The 20896-nt window shown below is 42.3% G+C and overlaps 1 protein-coding gene across 2 annotated transcripts in view; it reads left to right on the forward strand.

Moving 5' to 3' along the window:
- The first annotated feature begins 319 nt into the window (after window positions 1-319).
- The window catches only part of rfx4 (regulatory factor X, 4), a 39317-nt gene continuing 18740 nt past the window's right edge, over window positions 320-20896 (forward strand). For both annotated transcript variants that reach the window (XM_014148225.3, XM_082962589.1), the window contains exons 1-13: window positions 320-523; window positions 2861-2947; window positions 3474-3534; window positions 5859-5982; window positions 8745-8806; window positions 9226-9439; window positions 11612-11689; window positions 15525-15688; window positions 16294-16394; window positions 16573-16631; window positions 16761-16905; window positions 17729-17823; window positions 18448-18565. In XM_014148225.3, coding sequence (XP_014003700.2) covers window positions 481-523; window positions 2861-2947; window positions 3474-3534; window positions 5859-5982; window positions 8745-8806; window positions 9226-9439; window positions 11612-11689; window positions 15525-15688; window positions 16294-16394; window positions 16573-16631; window positions 16761-16905; window positions 17729-17823; window positions 18448-18565 — 1351 coding nt within the window. In that variant the 5' untranslated portion in view covers window positions 320-480. The remainder of the gene's footprint in view (window positions 524-2860; window positions 2948-3473; window positions 3535-5858; window positions 5983-8744; window positions 8807-9225; window positions 9440-11611; window positions 11690-15524; window positions 15689-16293; window positions 16395-16572; window positions 16632-16760; window positions 16906-17728; window positions 17824-18447; window positions 18566-20896) is intronic.

The following is a 20896-nucleotide window of genomic DNA, read 5'->3' on the forward strand; positions in this document are numbered from 1 at the left end:
GGAAGACGGGGAGGCCACAGTGCTAGGATTGCATAGATCTAAGCCTCTTTTTTTCTTGGGGAGGGAGCCTTTCTTATTCAAAGCAGCCCCACAAAAGACTTCCAGTGAGCCTTGCCACATCCCCATCTGACTTGAGGCCATTCATCAGCCTTCTGAGCCTATCAATGACATGTCCCCATCAGGGCTCCTATAAAATCAGACCCTTTCCCATGAAACATCAGCAAACATTTTGACGGGTCTGGCTTTCCCCCCGCTGGATTTCTGGAGTCTCTACCCCCCCCCCCCCCTCACCCCCACCACCTCCCCTCACCACCAACACCACCCCTCTCTCAGCAGAGCCCAGAGCCTCAACATCTCCTGCCACGGATAGGCAGTGGTCACGGAGACACGGAGCTAGACAAGAGGAAGCCTACTGAGGAGGGGGAGACGTGCACAGAGCAATTTTCTTGGAGGAGCCAGTGTGCCGTTGATGGGAAGAGGATGCATTGTGGGCTGCTGGAGGAGCCTGATATGGATTCCACAGGTTGGTCATCCTGTCCTGCAACACTGCAGACTTGCCTTATCAGGATGCATGGGGAACCACTTTCTGTTGCGGATCACTATAGCCACTGGGCCCCTGGGAATTTATGACTTTCTCTACAGCCAGTTTAGAGCCATGTGTTAGATTTTAGTTTCTTTAAGATATCAACAAAAGAGGCATTGTGGTTTTGTGCCATTAACTCATAACAAATATGTACCAACAAAAAGCAGATTTTAGGGATGGTTTGATTATGGAATGACATTAGGCCATTTATTTTGTGCCTAAACGTTGATTTAGGAGCATGAATGAAATGTCAACTATTAGACTACATTCAGCAAATTACAGCAGGATTCCTAAAAGTTTTCAATCTCTTTGGGAAAAAAGTATCTTCCAAGCCTTCGAGGCGCGTGTAGCCTGTGATGCACCTGCTTCTTGTAAACAACTTCTGGGGGAAATAAGCGGCCAGTCGCCCGCAGCAGGATAAAGTCGTACGGCATGGCCCAAGAAGCAGCCTAAAGTAAATTCGATGTAATATCAAAAACGAAATATTTATGGTAAACGTATTGTATCGCAAAAGTAACAGAAATAGCCTTTTTCTGAAAAGTGGGCTCTTAAAATGTTCAAATAAGGCGATTATAAGAAACAGCCATAATATGCAGATGTAGGCTATAATTAGTTAGAATGAATGTTGCGGCTTTAGCTATGCGTTTTTCTAATTGTGCTCTTAATCTAACGTCATACTTCATTTTATTCGACACATTTATTTACTTTACTGTATAATCGTCGGGGAGTTTTCCCCCCTGCTGTTTATGGTAATTCGCTGTCTGGTGGGGAGTTGGTTAACATGAAAGAGTGTGCCTATAAAATTATCAGAGATCCGTTTAGCCCGTTGATCGAATTTAATCCAATTATTTAGAGCTCTACCTTATCTGTGCTCATGGCAAATGATTCAATTACTACCCAGGGATCAGTGCTACAATGGAGAATTATTTTCACCTCAGTGGACTAACTTCATCAATGGTTGGGGAAACATTTTAAAGTATCAGCTAGTCTAATGCACAACACATTTAAATAAGTTACACGTCAGCCTAATAATGTACTGGTATTAATTGTAATGATTGGTCTAAAATAATACTTGATGAGGGTGATATTATTATAAATAATTATGATGATGACAATAATGATTATTTTTGTTTATTCATTTGATAATTCCGTTCAACTTTATGGACCTGATGACAGCACGTGTTCTCTGGTCAACCTGTGGGTTGTAAACAGTGTTAGGCAGCCTAATCATACTGTTCTGTTCTTACAATTAAAAACGAATGCCTGGCCTAAGGCTATAGAATAGGAGGGCTTTGCAAAGATCAAAGATAAATTAGGCATAGCCTACACGTTTGCTTTTATTCATGATAAAGCATTCTAGCTAATTTCTTAGGCTATTTATTGTAACAGCGCGTGCCACTCATCAACCAAATGTTCATTTATCCTTATAGTTCGGAGTCTCTAACTTTTCTATTTCCATGACCTCTTCTCTAACCCCTTCTGATGGGATGGAACAGGTTGCCTTGCCAACAGTCAAACCTGGCAACTGCTACTATGGTGATTGTTGTCATGCGGGCAACAGGATCTACAGGACTACGAGAAATATTAGAAGTGTTTCTGTCCCAAGAAAGGACACCAGTTGAGCTATTTCTAAATAGAAATTAGAATGGGACAAAGGCCTCTGTGTCGCGAGGCTGCTCCAGCAATGAGCGCGGGCTCAATTGGGCAAGTGTGCGCGCTTGTAGTCCCCTCAAGAACAATGAATGATTCCTGCAGTGTTGGTGAAAACATTTCACATAGAAGCACAGCTGCGCTAGGCCCGAACAATAGATTGTAGTCGAATTGCTCTGTCACATTAGGTGACCAAATGAGTGTGTGTAGGCAGTGATATGCAACTGGTTGTGCACTGTTTAGACGTGAGCTAGACTGAGTCTATGGTCTTTTTTTGCATCTGGCAAAATGTGTCTTAAAATGAAGTTATAAAAAGGCCACCTGTTGCAGCTGCAGCTTTAAGCAAAGTCAACTTTTGATAAACAAACCTGATTGTTAGATTGTGATTTATTTAGATTACTTTTTTTGTGAACCACATCTTAAAATAGGCCCTATATTGATTAGGGCCAATAGAGTAGGCTAACCAAATATTGGACAAATCTGACCACCCAATTGGTGCCACATTTTGATGGGCCATAGCGCAAATTAATAAAGAATTAAACCTCATGTGGGCTACAGAAAGATACCTACAATTGTACATTTCTGTAGGCTTTTCCCTGATCTGTGGGCCATCTTGCCTTTTTCTAGAGAGCTGGATTGAAAGATGCCTCAACGAGAACGAGAGCAAGCGGTATTCCAGTCACACGTCCCTGGGGAATACGTCCAATGACGAAAGTAAGCAGTGACTGTATAACGCTTTAATGTTGCATTTATTACTCCAACGCATAAAGTCATGGATAAATATCTCTTGAAATAATCTATTGTCATGTGGCTAAATTAAAGAGTGCTATTGATAAAATTGATATTTGCTATAAAAAGGTGCGCAATAATAAGATGCGCAAAATATGGCAAAAGTCAGTGCACTTGTAGGATTGGAATTTGTTCAAATAAAGCACACAACTTTATTCACAAAACGTGTCAATAACAAATGTCCGTGATAATCCACTGATTATCATAATCATAATATTGTTGTAGAGTAGAATAGTTGGATAAAGAGAGAAATTATCACTTTTTTAGTTTTAGTGTACTGCATCAAGCATCAACCTTTTGGCTGGCCCTGTTCAGTTTAGATTACATGTTTTAATTTTTATTCACAGCAACTGGATATTTATTAACATTTTATATTGCGCTGGCTAGGTACTTAATTGAAGAGGTGTGATGGTTGAAAATAGCTGACACATTCCTTTTTTGTCTGTGAAAGATGAGGAGAAAGAAAACAACAGGGCATCTAAACCACATTCAACACCAGCTACTCTACAATGGTAAGTGATCGTATATTCACCTCTTTCCTCACCTGTTTATTTCATTATGTACGTTTTGGTGAAAGTATGGAACTTGGTCCAACAAAATCCAATCAGATTTGCATAATGTTGTATTGTCCTAAAGCTGTAATTCTAGAGATGTAATGCTAATTCAATGTTCTCTACACATTAACTATTCTGCACATTTATTTTGTATTATTTGATGCATTTGCTTTTTGTTTGTTGATCAAATTAACAAGTGCATTTCCCTATTTTGTTCTTATATTGTTTGCAAAAATATGTTTGAGGATTCTTTGTATACAGTCTTCTCATGTAGTGGCCTATAAAATGTAATCATGTAAAGATGAAGGACATAATTGTAACATCAAACAGCACCTTTTAAGAAGCGAACTATCAACTTACCAGTTTTAGTGAGCATTGTAAGGGTGCTTACAGTTTATATTTACAATATGACATGGAAGCCGCTGTTGGGCTGGAAGGAAGGTTTAATTAGTATAATGGCTTTTTCACAAAAATAGAAATATTTTCATGCATTCATAGGACCTGTGTAGTTGCACCTTTTATGATCTGAAGGGAATAATATGCATTAGACACAATTAAAACAGTAAGCTGGCTATGCCAAGACATTCTTCTTCGTTTAATTATTTGTTGTCTGTATCTGAAATTTCATTCCTTCTGGTGAAAACACAATGGTGAAAACACTTGATCGGTCTGTTTGTTGGAGATGTCATTTTTTTGAAGGGTGGTGAATATGTGTTTATCAGTCATTTTCATGCCACTGTAGTTGAATCGGGTTGGTTTGTGTAGTGTTCAATCAATCAATCAAATGTATGTATAAAGCCTTTTTTACATCAGCAAATGTCACAAGGTGCTATACAGAAAACCAGCCTTAAAACTCAAACAGCAAGCAATGCAGATGTAGAAGCACGGTGGCTAGGAAAAACTCCCTAGAAAGGCAGGAACCTAGGAAGAAACCGAGAGAGGAACCAGGTTCTGAGAGGTGGCCAGTCCTCTTCTTGCTGTGCCAGATGGAGATTATAAGAGTACATGGCCAATAAGGCCAGATCGTTCTTCAAGATGTTTAAACGTTCATAGTGTTGTTGTCATACACATAGATTCCTATTTAGATAGATATACCTGGTCTATGGGAATATAGAGGAGCATTGTAAATCCCCAGGGATTACACACAGTCATTCACATTTCAACAGCAGTGAGGGAACTTCCCATTTTCATCACACTCCTCAAATGGTCCTTTTTGTTTTGGTTTATTGCTTGAGGGAGGTGTTCATGAGTCAATATATTGAGGATTCTTGTGAAATGTTCTTATTTAACGCTGCTCTGTAATAAGACAGATAAAATAATAGTTGTTGCTTTATTTTGCACTTAAAATACAGGTGTACATAGCCTCTTGATACTTATGAGTAATAGCAGACATCACAGTTCATTTTATGTTCATGAGATGTTCAAAATAAATGTTTTTATCATCCTGAATTGTATTACATGTATGCTACTAAGAGTGATTGATCACAACCGATAAGTGTTTTATAGCACTTTGAAGCTCTTCATGCATGTTGTAATGCTTAGTTTTGTTAAGTATTTATGTTATACAGTAGAGTATTTATGTTATACAGTAGAGATATTATGCTATACAGTAGAGATATTATGCTGTACAGTGGAGATATTATGGTATCAGTAGAGTATTTATGCTATACAGTAGAGTATTTATGCTATACAGTTGATATATAAGGTTATACAGTAGAGTATGTATGCTATACAGTAGAGTATTTATGCTATACAGTGGAGATATTATGTTATACAGTAGAGTATTTATGCTATACAGTAGAGTATTTATGCTATACAGTGGAAATATTATGTTATACAGTAGAGTATTTATGCTATACAGTAGAGTATTTATGCTATACAGTAGAGTATTTATGCTATACAGTGGAAATATTATGTTATACAGTAGAGTATTTATGCTATACAGTAGAGTATTTATGCTATACAGTCAAGTATTTATGCTATACAGTAGAGATATTATGCTTTGAAATGATGGTTTTAGTTCCGTCTTTCCCAGATGTTAAAAAATAAATCCACATGTAATTTCGCAAAGTAGCTCCTTATTTAGGTTTGATTATTCATCTAATATGGTCCACTAGAAAATAACCTGCCCTTGACTGAATAGATACAGGAGTAAACTGGGTAACACTTTATTTGGATGCCGGTAGATACGGTAGATGCCAGACTAAAGATGTCTTTGAGGTCGGTAAGAAGTCCATGGTATTCAGTGGGGATTGACTGACAGACCTGCTTTTCACCTACAGGCTGGAGGAGAACTATGAGATTGCAGAAGGGGTTTGTATCCCCCGCAGTGCTCTCTACATGCACTACCTGGACTTCTGTGAGAAGCACGACACACAGCCTGTCAACGCCGCCAGCTTTGGGAAGGTAGGACACAGCACTCTGCCCCGTCACTGACCACTTTAACAGGAAACTTAGGAGGCCTGCTTGGTTTAGCCCAAACTAATGTTGTGAACAATACTTCACAGAAAGAGAAAGTGAAATAGTCCCATTGGTGCAGTAGGCTATACCTGCGTAGGAAGGTTACCATTTTTCAGAACTATCTTCTTCATCGACAATAGTAAAACATGAAGGGGGGAAATAAATAGCATTGAACAAGTATGCTTACTGATTGTGTATGTAAATCAGTCTCATGGCTTGTTATGATATATTTGCAAAGTAATATCGACATGTACAGTCCCTTTGGGAAGTATTCAGACCCCTTGACTTTTTCCATATTTTGTTACATTACAGCCTTATTCTAAAATAGATTAAATAAATACAAATCCTCAGCAATCTACACAAAATATCCCATAATGACAAAACAAAAATACGTTTTTTTTACATTTTTGCTAATTTATTAAAAACTAAAAACAGAAATACCATATTTACATATGTTTTCAGACCCTTTGCTATGAGACGGAAAATTGAGCTCAGGTGCATCCTGTTTCCATTGATCATCCTTGAGATGTTTCTACAACTTGAATGGAGTTCACCTGTTCTAAATTCAATTGATTGGACATGATTTGGAAAGGCAGACACCTGTCTATATAATGTCCCACAGTTGACAGTGCATGTCAGAGCAAAAACCAAGCCATGAGGTCGAAGGAATTGTCTGTAGAGCTCCGAGACTGAATTGTGTCGAGGCACAGATCTGGGGAAGGGTACCAAAAAATGTCTGCAACATTGAAGGTCCCCAAGAACACAGTGGCCTCCATCATTCTTAAATGGAAGAAGTTTGGAAATACCAAGACTCTTCCTAGAGCTGGCCACCTGGCCAAACGGAGCAATCAGGGGAGAAGGGCCTTGGTCAGGGAGGTGACCAAGAACCCGATGGTCACTCTGACAGAGCTCCAGAGTCCCTCTGTGGAGATGGCAAAACATTCCAGAAGGACAGCCATCTCTGCAGCACCACCAATCAGGCCTTTATGGTAGAGTGGCCAGACAGAAGCCACTCCTCAGTAAAAGGCACATGACAGCCAACTTGGAGTTTGCCAAAAGGCACCTAAAGACTCTCAGAACATGAGAAACAAGATTATCTGGTCTGATGAAACCAAGATTGAACTCTTTGGCCTGAATGCCAAGCGTCACATCTGGAGGAAACCTTCCAACAGGACAACGACCCTAAGCACACAGCCAAGACAACGCAGGAGTGGCTTCAGGACAAGTCTCTGAATGTCCTTGAGTGGCCCTGCCAGAGCCCGGATCAAACTCGATCAAACATCTCTGGAGAGATCTGAAAATAGCTGTGCAGCAACAATCCCCATCCACCCTGACAGAGCTTGAGAGGATTTGCAGAGAAGAATGGGAGAAACAACCCAAATACACGTGTGCCAAGCTTGTAGCGTCATAACCAAGAAGACTCGAGGCTGTAATCACTGCCAAAGGTGCTTCAACAAAGTACTGAGTAAAGGGTCTGAATACTTATAATATTTCAGTTTTTTTCATATATATAATTTAGCAACAATTTCTTAAAACCTGTTTTTGCTTTGTCATTATGAGGTAATGTGTGTAGATGTTGAGGGGGTAAAAAAATGATTTAATTCATTTTAGAATAACAACCTAACCTTACAAAATGTGGAAAAAGTCAAGGGGTCTGAATACTTTCCGAAAGTACTGTAGTTATTGAGAGCCAACGGAACAGCCCACTGATGGTTCCTCTGAAAACCGCTGGACTGATTACACAGCTAGAGTAAACATGCTCGCCTCTGTTCCTGAAACCCAGAGAAGCCCGTCTACCCACCTACTCCCAGCCACCCCGAACACCCGGACCCTGATCCCCAGCCCCATCCTCATCCCACTCCCCCACCCCACGCCTCCCCAGCTCCTGTCAGAGGATATTGAAAAAGAGAAGGGGCCTGGATTAATGTGTAATTAAAGGAAATCTGGAAGGGTGAGATGTTGCGGAATGTTAGATCAGTGGCTGGAGCAGTGTGGGGTGTCCTTTAGGAAGGCTTCATTGATTCGGGACAAAAAAACGAGCAAGGGCCTGGGCTGCCTCCCTGTCTGCTCATTTATCAAGCGGGGCCTGACAGAAACTTCACAGCTTGGCCTCTTTTTTCATCCCGCACAATGGAAAGCTCCACTGTTTGCTAAAGTTTCTGCACCGGGAGCTGAACCAAGGAGCCAATCTCATGGACAAAAAGAAAGAGGGGGAGGGGAGAGATTTTGTTGAGGTTTTTAATATATAAAAAATAATACCCCTGAACATGTAAAAAAAATGTATGGTTCTCAAAGCCTTTTTCTCCAATACAGACCTCCCTGGGGTTAAGGCTCTGGGAACTTCACAGCTCTTCACATCTAGAACAGACCTCATTAAACAGATACTAACCCAAAACATTTGAGATACTTTCACTTGATTCATTGATATGTTCAATATAGATTTTCCTGTCATTCTTTGAGCTGTACAAGAATATTGATAATTCTGGATGGGGTAGTTACTTCAGCCGCTAGCTGAGGAAATTGTGGACTTTTTTCTTGGGTTGTCCTTTTAGTGTATCTCTTCCTTTACATCTACAGTATGATATCCTGTCAAGAGTGATCATGCATTTTAATAGGTGCTTTACATGGGGGATATACACATCAAAAAGCATGAAGAACCTCACAGAGGAAAAATAATTGATACACTTCTAATTCTCTGATTCTAACAGATTATTAGACAACAGTTTCCACAACTAACCACAAGAAGACTGGGGACCAGGGGACAGTCAAAGTAAGTCAACGTTGTTTTCTACTTTTCTGATCAAAATTCCTCAATGCATAAGCTGTCATGTCCTTCTTTGTGCGCATTGGTTTCGGGACTTTTTTCATTAATTCAAGAGAAATGCCATTGTTTTGTATGATGAAAGTTAAAAGCTCAGCCTTTCAACGAAAAAATACTCAGTATCGGAGAATGATAGTTGGATGGAGATAGTGAAGAGTGAGAGCCAGCTTTTAAGGATTCTTCAAGCCAGTACTCTTCACTATTTGAGGATGCAACCCCTCAAAATCCTATGATGACATGCCATACCCTCACACCCCGATTAAGGCTCTTTAGTGGAAATGTTGGTCAAATAAATCCACAGCAAGAAAAGATGACTGTGAAAACTTTATTTTCCATTTTTACACGTCTCTAACAACTATTCCCTAAAGGTACCACTACTATGGCATCGCTGTGAAGGAGAGTTCCCAGTACTACGATGTGATGTACTCCAAGAAGGGGGCAGCGTGGGTGAACGAGACGGGCAAGAAGGAGGTCACCAAGCAGACAGTGGCGTATTCACCACGCTCCAAACTGGGGACACTCCTGCCAGACTTTCCAAATGTCAAAGACCTAAATCTGCCCACCAGTCTGTCAGAAGAGAAGGTAAGCAGGACTCTAAAACGTCCCACAACCCCCTCCTCTTTCGTCCAGCCAACCTATCGTCCCTCTTGCACCCTCTGGCTCTCTCCTTTTATCTGACCCGGACCTTCACTGAGTCTGGGTTAAGAGAAGAAGGACCTTGAGGATTTATATGTTTCTGGCTTCTCACTAACTCTTAATCTTGTGGGGAGATAATAAGATCCAGTGCGGGACAAAGGACAAGCTCTAGCTGTCCTGCTTTTAAAAGAGGGGGTCATCATTTTCAATGGTTTATGAGTTGCTGATCTCTAAAGCCGGTTTTATGTAACATAGTTTTGGTGTGGGACCTGTTGCAGGTATTTATTGCTGTTGAGGCTTTTGGAAGGGATTTATTGTCTTGTTTTTTTGTATCAATCCCTTTGTGTATTATATCACTTGAAAACACTAGCTGCCGTATAAATATTGTAGTTGAATCTAGTTCCCTGATTAGAATACATCCTAACTGAAGCAGCATCCTGGTCATTCACTAAGAAAGTCACTAAGAAACAGTATGTCCCTTTGATAAGTAGCAGTGTGTTACAGACTTGGACCACGTTATTGCCATGCATTTAGAGTACATTAAGAAAGCATTCAAACCTTTTGACTTTTTCCACATTTTGTTACGTTACAGACTTTTCTAAATGGATTAAATCATTTCCCCCCTCAATCTACACAATCTAAATACCTCATAATGACAAAGCAAAAACATAAGTATTCAGACCCTTTACTATGTGTCTCGAAATTGAGCTCAGGTGCATCCTGTTTCTATTGATCATCCTTGAGATGTTTCTACAACTTGATTGGAGTCCTCCTGTGGTAAATTCAATTGATTGGACATGATTTGGAAAGGCACACACCTGTCTATATAAGGTCCCACAGTTGACAGTGCATGTCAGAGCAAAAACCAAGCCATGAGGTTCAAAGGAATTGTCCGTAGAGCTCCGAGACAGAATTGTGTCGAGGCACAGATCTGGGGAAGGGTACCAAAACATTTCTGCGGCATTGAAGGTCCCCAAGAACACAGTGGCCTCCATCATTCTTAAATGGAAGAAGTTTGAAACCACTAAGACTCTTCTTAGAGCTGGCCCCCCGGCCAAACTGAGCAATCGGGGGAGAAAGGCCTTGGTCGGGGAGGTGACGAAGAACCCGATGGTCACTCTAACAGAGCTGGGAGTTGGGAGAACCTTCCAGAAGGACAGCAATCTCTGCAGCACTCCACCAATCAGGACTTTATGGTAGAATGGCCAGACGGAAGGCACATGAAAGTCCGCTTAGAGTTTGCCAAAAGGTACCTAAAGCACTCTCAGACCATGAGAAACAAAATTCTCTGGAGTGATGAAACCAAGATTGAACTCTTTGGCCTGAATGCCAAGCGTCACGTCTGGAGGAAACTTGGCACCATCCCTACGGTGAAGCATGGTGGTGGCAGTATAATGCTGTGGGGATGTGTTTCAGCGGCAGGGACTGGGATACTAGTCAGGATCAAGGGAAAGATGAGCGGAGAAAAGTACAGAGAGATCCTTGATGAAAACCTGCTCCAGAGCGCTCAGGACCTCAGACTGAGGCAAAGGTTCACCTTCCAACAGGGCAACAACCCTAAGTACACAGCCAAGACAACACAGGAGTGGCTTCAGGACAAGTCTCTGAATGTCCTTGAGTGGCCCTGTCAGAGACTTGAACCTGATTGAACATCTCTGGATAAACCTAAAAATAGCTATTCATCGATGCTCCCCATCCAACCTGATAGAGCATGAGAGAATCTGTAGAGATGAATGGGGGAAACTCCCCAAATACAGGTGTGCCAAGCCTGTAGCGTCATACCCAAGAAGACTCAAGGCTGTAATCGCTGCCAAAAGTGCTTCAACAAAATACTGAGTCAAGGGTCTGAATACTTATGTAAATGTGATTTCAGTTTTTTTTATATATATATATATATATATATATATATATATATATATATATATACATTTGCAAACATTTCTAAGAAGCTGTTTTTGGTTTGTCATTATGAGATATTGTGTGTAGATTGATGAGGAAAAAAACTATTTAATACATTTTAGAATAAGGTTGTTACGTAACAAAATGTGGAAAAAGTCAAGGGGTCTGAATACTTTCCGAATGCACTGTGTACTCAGCGTGCTCTACCTTTTCCCACAGGTGTCAACGTTCATCATGATGTACAGAACTCACTGCCAGAGGATACTGGATACAGTAATACGCGCAAACTTTGACGAGGCAAGCCACTTTTTATATCTGTCCATCTCAATATCGCTCTCATCGTCACTCAATGCATAGGTTTACCTCAACTGTAATCACATCCTACCATTCCTTTGTCTGTACATTATGCCTTGAATCTATTCTATCGCGCCCAGAAACCTGCTCCTTTTACTCTCTGTTCCAAACGTACTAGACGGCCAGTTCTTATAGCCTTTAGCCGTACCCTTATCCTACTCCTCCTCTGTTCCTCTGGTGATGTAGAGGTTAATCCAGGCCCGCAGTGCCAAACTCCACTCCCATTCTCCAGGCGCTCTCATTTGTTGACTTCTGTAACAGTTAAAAAGCTTTGGTTTCATGCATGTTAACATTAGAAGCCTCCTCCCTAAGTTTGTTTTATTCACTGCCTTAGCACACTCTGCCAACCCGGATGTCCCAGGCGTGTCTAAATCCTGGCTTAGGAAGACCACCAAAACCCCTGAAATTTCCATCCCTAACTATAACATTTTCCGACAAGATAGAACTGCCAAAGGGGGCAGTGTTGCAATCTACTGCAGAGACAGCCTGCAGAGTTCTGTCTTACTATCCAGGTCTGTGCCCAAACAATTTGAGCTTCTACTATTAAAAATCCATCTCTCCAGAAACAAGTCTCTCTCACCGTTGCCGCATGCTATAGACCACCTTTTGACCCCAGCTGTGCCCTGGACACCATGTGTGAATTGATTGCCCCCCATCTATCTTCAGAGCTCGTGCTGTTAGGTGACCTAAACTGGGACATGCTTAACACCCCGGCCATCCTACAATCTAAGCTTGATACCCTCCATTTCACACAAATTATCTATGAACCTACCAGGTACAACCCCAAATCCGTAAACACGGGCAACCTCATAGATATCATCCAAACCAACCTGCCCTCCAAATAAACCTCTGCTGTCTTCAACGAGGATCTCAGCGATCACTGCCTCATTGCCTGCGTCCGTAATGGGTCTGCGGTCAAACGACCACCACTCATCACTGTCAAACGCTCTCTAAAACACTTCAGCGAGCAGGCCTTTCTAATCGACCTGGCCCGGGTATCCTGGAAGGATATTGACCTCATTCCGTCAGTAGAGGATGCCTGGTTATTCTTTAAAAGTGCCTTCCTCACCATCTTAAATAAGCATGCCCCATTCAGAAAATGTAGAACCAGGAACAGATATAGCCCTTGGTTCACTCCAGACCTGACTACCCTTGACCAGCACAAAAACATCCTGTGGCGTACTCCATTTGCATCGAATAGCCCCCGCGATATGCAACTTTTCAAGGAACTTAGGAACAAATATACACAGTCAGTTAGGAAAGCAAAGGCTAGCTTTTTCAAATAGAAATTTGCATCCTGTAGCACAAATTCTAAAAAGTTATGGGACACTGTAAAGTCCATGGAGAATAAGAGCACCTCCACCCAGCTGCCCACTGCACTGAGGCTAGGAAACACTGTCACCACCGATAAATCTGCGATAATTGAGAATTTCAAGAAGCATTTTTCTATGGCTGGCCATGCTTTCCACCTGGCTACCCCTACCCCGGTCAACAGCCCTGCGCCCCCCACAGCAACTTGCCCAAGCCTCCCCCATTTCTCCTTCACCCAAATCCAGATAGCTGATGTTCTGAAAGATCTGCAAAATCTGGACCCCTACAAATCAGCTGGGCGAGACAATCTGGACCCTCTCTTTCTAAAATTATCTGCTGAAATTGTTGCAACCCCTATTAATAGCCTGTTCAACCTCTCTTTCGTATCGTCTGAGATCCCCAAAGATTGGAAAGCTTCCACGGTCATCAACCTCTTCAAAGGGGAAGACACTCTAGACCCAAATTGCTACAGACCTATATCTATCCTACCCTGCCTTTCTAAAGTCTTCAAAAGCCAAGTTAACACACAGATCACCGACCATTTCGAATCCCACCGTACCTTCTCCGCTATATGCAATCTGGTTTCCGAGCTGGTCATGGGTGCACCTCAGCCACGCTCAAGGTCCTAAACGATATCATAACTGCCATCGATAAGAGACAATACTGTGCAGCTGTATTCATCGACCTGGCCAAGGCTTTCGACTCTGTCAATCACCACATTCTTATCGGCAGACTCAACAGACTTGCTTTCTCAAATGACTGCCTCGCCTGGTTCACCAACTACTTCTCTGACAGAGTTCAGTGTGTCAAATCGGAGGGCCTGTTGTCCGGACCTCTGGCAGTCTCTATGGGGGTGCCACAGGGTTCAAACCTCGGGCCGACTCTTTTCTCTGTATACATCAATGATGTCCCTCTTGCTGCTAGTGATTTTCTGATCCACATCTACACAGATGGCACCATTCTGTTTACTTCTGGCCCTTCTTTGGACACTGTGTTAACTAACCTCCAGACGAGCTTCAATGCCATACAACTCTCCTTCCGTGGCCTCCAACTGCTCTTAAATGCAAGTAAAACTAAATGCAGGCTCTTCAACCGATCGCTGCCCACACCTACCCGCCCGTCCGGTTCTGGATTAGAATATGTGGACAACAACAAATACCTAGGTGTCTGGTTAGACTGTAAACTCTCCTTCCAGACTCACATTAAGCATCTCCAATCCAAAATTAAATCTAGAATCGGCTTCCTATTTCACAACAAAGCATCCTTCACCCATGCTGGCAAACATACCCTCGTAAAACTGACTATCCTACCGATCCTTGACTTTGGCGATGTCATTTACAAAATAGCCTCCAACACTCTACTCAGCAAATTGGATGCAGTCTATCACAGTGCCATCCAATTTTGTCATCAAAGCCCCATATACTACCCATCACTGCGACCTGTATGCTCTCGTTGGCTGGCCCTGGCTTCATATTCGTCGTCAAACCCACTGGCTCCAGGTCATCTATAAGTCTTTGCTAGGTAAAGCCGAGCTTTATCTCAGCTCACTGGTCACCATAGCAGCACACACCCATAGCACGCGCTCCAGCAGGTATATTTCACTGGTCACCCCCAAAGCCAATTCCTCTTTCGGCCGCCTTCCCTTCCAGTTCTCTGCAGCCAGTGACTGGAACGAACTGCAAAAGTCACTGAAGCTGGAGACTCATATCTCCCTCACTAGCTTTAAGCAACAGCTGTCAGAGAAGCTCACAGATCACTGCACCTGTACATAGCTCATCTGTGAATAGCCCATCCAACTACCTCATCCCCATACTGTTATTTGTTTTATTTATATTGCACCCCAGTATCTCTACTTGCACACTCATCTTCTGCACATCTGTCACTCCAGTGTTTAATTGCTATATTGTAATTATTTTGCTACTATGGCCTATTTATTGCCTTACCTCCCTTATCCTACCTCATTTGCACACACTGTATATAGACGTTTTCTATTATATTATTGACTATGTTTATTTACTCCATGTGTAACTCTGTGTTGTTGTTTGTGTCGCACTGCTTTGCTTTATCTTTGCCAGGTCGCAGTTGTAAATGAGAACTTGTTCTCAACTAGCCTACCTGGTTAAATAAAGGTGAAATAAATAAATAAAATAAATGATGCCCCTTTATTTACCAGTCCCACTAAATGGAACAGGTCTTTGTGGTTATTTCTTTGTGGACTTTTTTTATTCTCTTGTTGAAATTGGTAAAAAAAAGAAAAAGATCATGAGCTTCCAAATTAAAACCTTCCATTTTCATGATCTAATCTCATAACCCTTAATCAAATGTTTATGCTACCAGTCTATCACAAGAAACTGCTTCTACCCTGAATTCATCTCATGAGAAATATTGTTTACGTCTTTCTAGGTGTATTGTATATGATGTTAAGACAATAACCCACCTATAACCCTCCTCTCTTGGGTGTCTCCAGGTCCAGAGCTTCCTGCTGCACTTTTGGCAGGGCATGCCCCCCCACATGCTCCCTGTCCTGGGCTCCTCCACTGTGGTCAACATTGTGGGCGTCTGTGACTCCATCCTCTATAAGGCAATCTCTGGGGTTCTCATGCCCACAGTCCTTCAAGCACTGCCTGATAGGTGAGTGAGTGTGCACTGTCGCTCCTATCCACTCCCCAGGGATGACTAATACCACAATCCTGTGTTTCAGCCCAACATTTCAAATTCATATACAGATCTATGAATGCAAAGACTGACAGTCCATGAGATCCACACACTTGTTTTAAACATACTTTGACCTGTATATTGTTTGTTTAAAAAGACTGACATGGCAAACTTGCCATTTCGAAAGCTTCCCACTGGGCACACACTGGTTGAATCAATGTTGTTTCCACGTTATACAATTACGTTGACCCAACGTGGAATAGAAGTTGAAATGACATCTGTGCCCAGACGGTTGGGACTATAAGGTTCTATCTGCCTAAAGATGATTCTGAGACAATTGGCTTTAAAGTTCTGAACCCTCATTGGTTTGAATGGTGTCAGCAATTTTGATCTTCTTTTTAACTCCAACAACATGAATTGGGGTATTTAGAGTATATGGGTAGAGAACATTGAACAGAACAAGGCTATGTCAATAACTAATTTTTCGGCAAAAATGCAGATAGAACCTTATAGTCCCAAGCTCTCGTTTTGCCTCGTTATTTGTGATGTAATTTAGATGTACTCTATGTGTGTTGATCCAGTTTGACCCAGGTTATCCGGAAGTTTGCCAAACAGCTGGATGAGTGGCTTAAAGTAGCACTTCACGACCTGCCTGAAAACCTGAGGAATATCAAGTTCGAATGTAGGCGTCTGCATTGAAAAATAGCATTGTTACTCTTACTCCTATTATGACAACGACGATGATATACTGAGTCTTAGAATAAGAAGAAAGCGCCGATTTTAGAATACTGGTTCTGATAGCTAAATGGTATTCTGTATAAAGCACAACAGTTCATATTTCCTCTCCCTTTAATCCACAGTATCTAGAAGATTTTCTCAGGTTCTCAAGCGGCAGACATCTTTGAACCATCTATGTCAGGTAGCTATATCCCTGTATCAATGTAATGAAATCCATATGAAGATATGACTGATAAAAGTATATGCAGTGTGTATCACTATCTAATAATGCACTATCTAATAATGTGTGTGTTGATGCGTCTCTGGGAAGGCGTCGCGGACGGTGATCCACAGTGCAGACATCACCTTTCAGATGATGGAGGACTGGAGGAACGTGGACCTGAACAGCATCACCAAGCAGACACTTTACACCATGGAGGACACACGGGAGGAGCAACGGCGGCTCATCATCCACTGTAAGGGCAAGACAAGCACACACGTAGGGACGCAGACAAAGACTTATGTCCACACACACACACACACACACACACACACACACACACACACACACACACACACACACACACACACACACACACACACAATCCCTATAACAGCATTCACATTAAGTTACGTTTAGTCCCAAAGTCTAGAATCCCCATTCTAAACAACCCTCTTGAGCGCCAATACACTTTACTTAAATTGCTTGCTCTCCTTCATGCATTGTAGGAGAGAAATGCACTTCATTCCCACACACCCACACAACACAGCTGCCAATAACACACAGTAGATGTCACACATTGGACAATCATTCCCACGGCCAGGAAAGTCAAGCCGTAATGATGGAGGCTGAAAGGTTAAGCAAGTCGACTCTGCTCTGAAACACCCCGTGGAGCATCTCAAATTCATTTCAGCAGTATCCCTCTGAAATGGCCGTGATAGGGTCACAGGTCACAGATTGGCTGGTGTCGCATAAATAACTCTCATTTTGTTCTATTAGACAGAGACAAATGATGCACTATAGCAACAAATAAGATACATAGCCATATACAAGACATACTGTATATGCTGCTGGTTTTGGTAGTTTGATTGATTTAAGTAATGGTTATTTAGGTCCACACACTACAATTTTTCCAATTCTTAATTTGATCCAAATTGCTATCTGTCAAGGCTCTCATCTGTGTAGACAAGTATGGGACTTTCTTCACCAGTTACAAATGTATGTGGCCTGAATAATGACATAGGCTATGTGTTGACAAACTGTGGCTAGATGCAGCTCTCGTCTCCTTCCTCTCTCAGTGTACCAGGAGTTTGACCGTCTGTTGGAGGAGCAGTCTCCTATAGAGGGCTACATAGAGTGGCTGGACTCCATGGTGGACCGCTGTGTTGTCAAGGTCAGTTAAAGAACTCATGAATTCATATTTCCACAAAAACATATATTTTTTATGCCCTGTTAAGATCTAGGATATAGCATCAGAAAACATCCAGACATCCTCTTGAGGCATGTGCTTTCTACTATTGCTACAGCATGGTGTATGCTGTTCGTGAGTGGAAACTCTAGAAATAACCTCTTCAATTGTCCCCCTAAAAATGTCCACAGTGTGTGTTACATTTACCAAGGCCATTCTGGACGACAATGTGTTATTTTATTGTTGAAGTATATTTATACAGAAAATCAGTAAGGATTATGGCCCTTTAAAAATAAACGATGTATTTGAATGATATCCGTTTCTCCATGCTGACGCAGAGCCACTCTCCTAGTTAATGATGTCTTCATGGCTCCCATTTGCGGCCATTATGCTCCAGATATGGGCTTGTAAAATGTTGTTGCCCTGGCAACATCCTGGACTCCCCAGACAATGGTTCAATGGGAAGGCTTGTCCCCAGGGGCAAATTAAATAGTTAACTTGTTGACATGTTTTTCGTTCCTGAGGGTTAAGCCCCAATACGAACCCAGGGGTTAATTCTCTCCCTCCCCAACCCTTCCCCTTCTTTTCTCATGGAAATGTCCACTTTAGGTGGCAGGGAAGAGGCCTGGGTGCCTGAAGAAGGTGGCTCAGCAGTTCCTGCTCATGTGGTCTTGCTTCGGGACACGAGTCATCCGGGATATGACCCTCCACAGTGCGCCTAGCTTCGGTGAGTGGTTGGATCTAGCGTTGGGCTGGGGCATGTATCAGCCGACACAGGAAAAAAGTTTGTTTTCGGGGAGTTATGTAATGTTATTGGAGCATGTTGCTGGTGTCACTAATGTCAGACAGTAGTTGACTAGAAAATACTTTGAAGAATACTAACATATTAACCAGGGCATTGTCCCAAAACGTGCTGAACTGAGATATGAATATGCTACTATGCACGTAGGTCCAAAAGTAGTTTAAGCCCCTTGCCCCATTTTTGGGAAATGATAATAAGAAAAGTTGTGCGCAGACTCAGCAGAGAATCCCCTTCGATTGTTCTCCCAATCCAAAACCGGGAAAGCGTGGTCGTAAGATGGCTGCCTTGTTGGCATGGCACCCCAAGCCTTTACTTTAATAGCTAGCGGTGCATGAGCAAGGCACTGAAATATATAGGGGCTGTAAAATGTTTAAAAAAATGACTCCCCTTCCCTCTCCTCTCCCCTTCAGGCCTGTCTGTAAATATCAAAGCCACAGCTGGTTGCAGTGTTTTGATAAAGCAGCTCTCTGTGCAAAAACAGTTAATTAACAATGGCTACCCCCCCCCCTTCCCCAATGTGTTTGCCTATCTTTTACATTTTATGACCAAGCAATATTGCACTGCTCCATTCCGTGAATAGCTGCTGGTGTTTATTATGCGCACGATGGCTGGAGTGACCAGCACAATGTCACGATTGTGTCACGCTCCTTTCCTTCCCCAGCGACAGTCTCAGTCATCTCCCATACCAGACCCAGGGGTCAGCTGTCATATTTGGGGCAGTGACTTTGTACCAGGAAACAAGAAACAGCCCCCCTGTCTCTTTTGATGACAATGACTGCCCAGTCGTTCTGCTCCCTCACACTGCCTGTTCAGTTGAGTGTGCTGCTATGATGCAATCAATGGTGTACCGCAGTTTTGCGAAGCCTGCCCGAAAGGTCAGAGAAAAGGTGTGTTCAGCAGTAGTTATATCGGATGAACCATGACTAGAATACAGTATATACATATAAAGTGGGTAAAACAGTATTCAAGTGACCAGTGTTCAGTGACTCTATATACAGTTGAAGTCGGAAGTTCACATACACTTAGGTTGGAGTCATTAAAACTCGTTTTTCAACCACTCCACACATTTCTTGTTAACAAACTATAGTTTTGCCAAGTCGGTTAGGACATCTACTTGTGCATGACACAAGTCATTTTTCCAACAATTGTTTACAGACTGATTATTTCACTTATAATTCACTGTATGTCACGTTCTGACCATAGAAAGCTTTTATTTTCTATGGTAGAGTAGGTCAGGGCGTGACTGGGTGGTTAATCTAGTTTGTATTTTCTATGTGGGGTTCTAGTTTAGTTTTTCTATGTTTGGGTGATTTGTATGATTCCCAATTAGAGGCAGCTGGTAATCGTTGTCTCTAATTGGGGATCATACTTAAGTAGCATGTTTTCCACCTGTGGGTTATGGGATATTGTATTTATGTTTAGTTGCCTTTTAGCACTGTATTGTCATCATGGTTCCTTTATTTGTTTTGTCTTTGCTTAAGTTTCACTATTAATAAATTATGTGGAACGCTACTCACGCTGCGCTTTGGTCCGATCATTCCAACGAACGTGACACTGTATCACAATTCCAGTGGGTCAGAAGTTGACTGTGCCTTTAAACAGCTTGGAAAATTCAAGAAAATAATGTCATGGCTTTAGAAGCTTCTGATAGGCTAATTGACATCATTTGAGACAATTGTAGGTGTACTTGTGGATGTATTTCAAGGCCTACCTTCAAACTCAATGCCTCTTTGCTTGACATCATGGGAAAATCAAAAGAAATCAACCAATTGTTAGCCACTGCTAGCGGCCTTTACCTTCTGCACATATACCAGCGCTTTTTTTGGGCCTGGATAATACTCGCCACCCTACCAGTATCGGAATGTTTCTCCACTACAACGCCGGATTCCTGCCGTAAACCATGGACCATTATTCCTGATCTTCACAGCTAGCTAGCACCCACCGAGTTACCTAGTACCGAAGCTATCCCTGAGGCCCACCTCCCGGCCTACTCAGTTGTTCACCCGGACACGGCTAGAATCCACTACTCTACCGGATCCTCGCCGTAAGCTCTGGACCTTGGCACCGGATCATCACTGCTACCGAGCGGCTATAGTGGCTAACCCCCCTGCCCCGAAGCTAGCACCAGTTAGCCGTGAGCCAGGCGCATCTCCCGGCTAGCAAACTAAATTACTACAACTACAATACATCTTTCGTCATCTGGCTTGGATCCTTTGTCGACACGGCGCCCCGCCACACCACCACGACTGGTCTGCC

Source organism: Salmo salar, chromosome 16 (genome assembly GCF_965601325.2).
Source record: "Salmo salar chromosome 16, fSalSal1, whole genome shotgun sequence".
Lineage (NCBI taxonomy): Eukaryota > Metazoa > Chordata > Actinopteri > Salmoniformes > Salmonidae > Salmo > Salmo salar.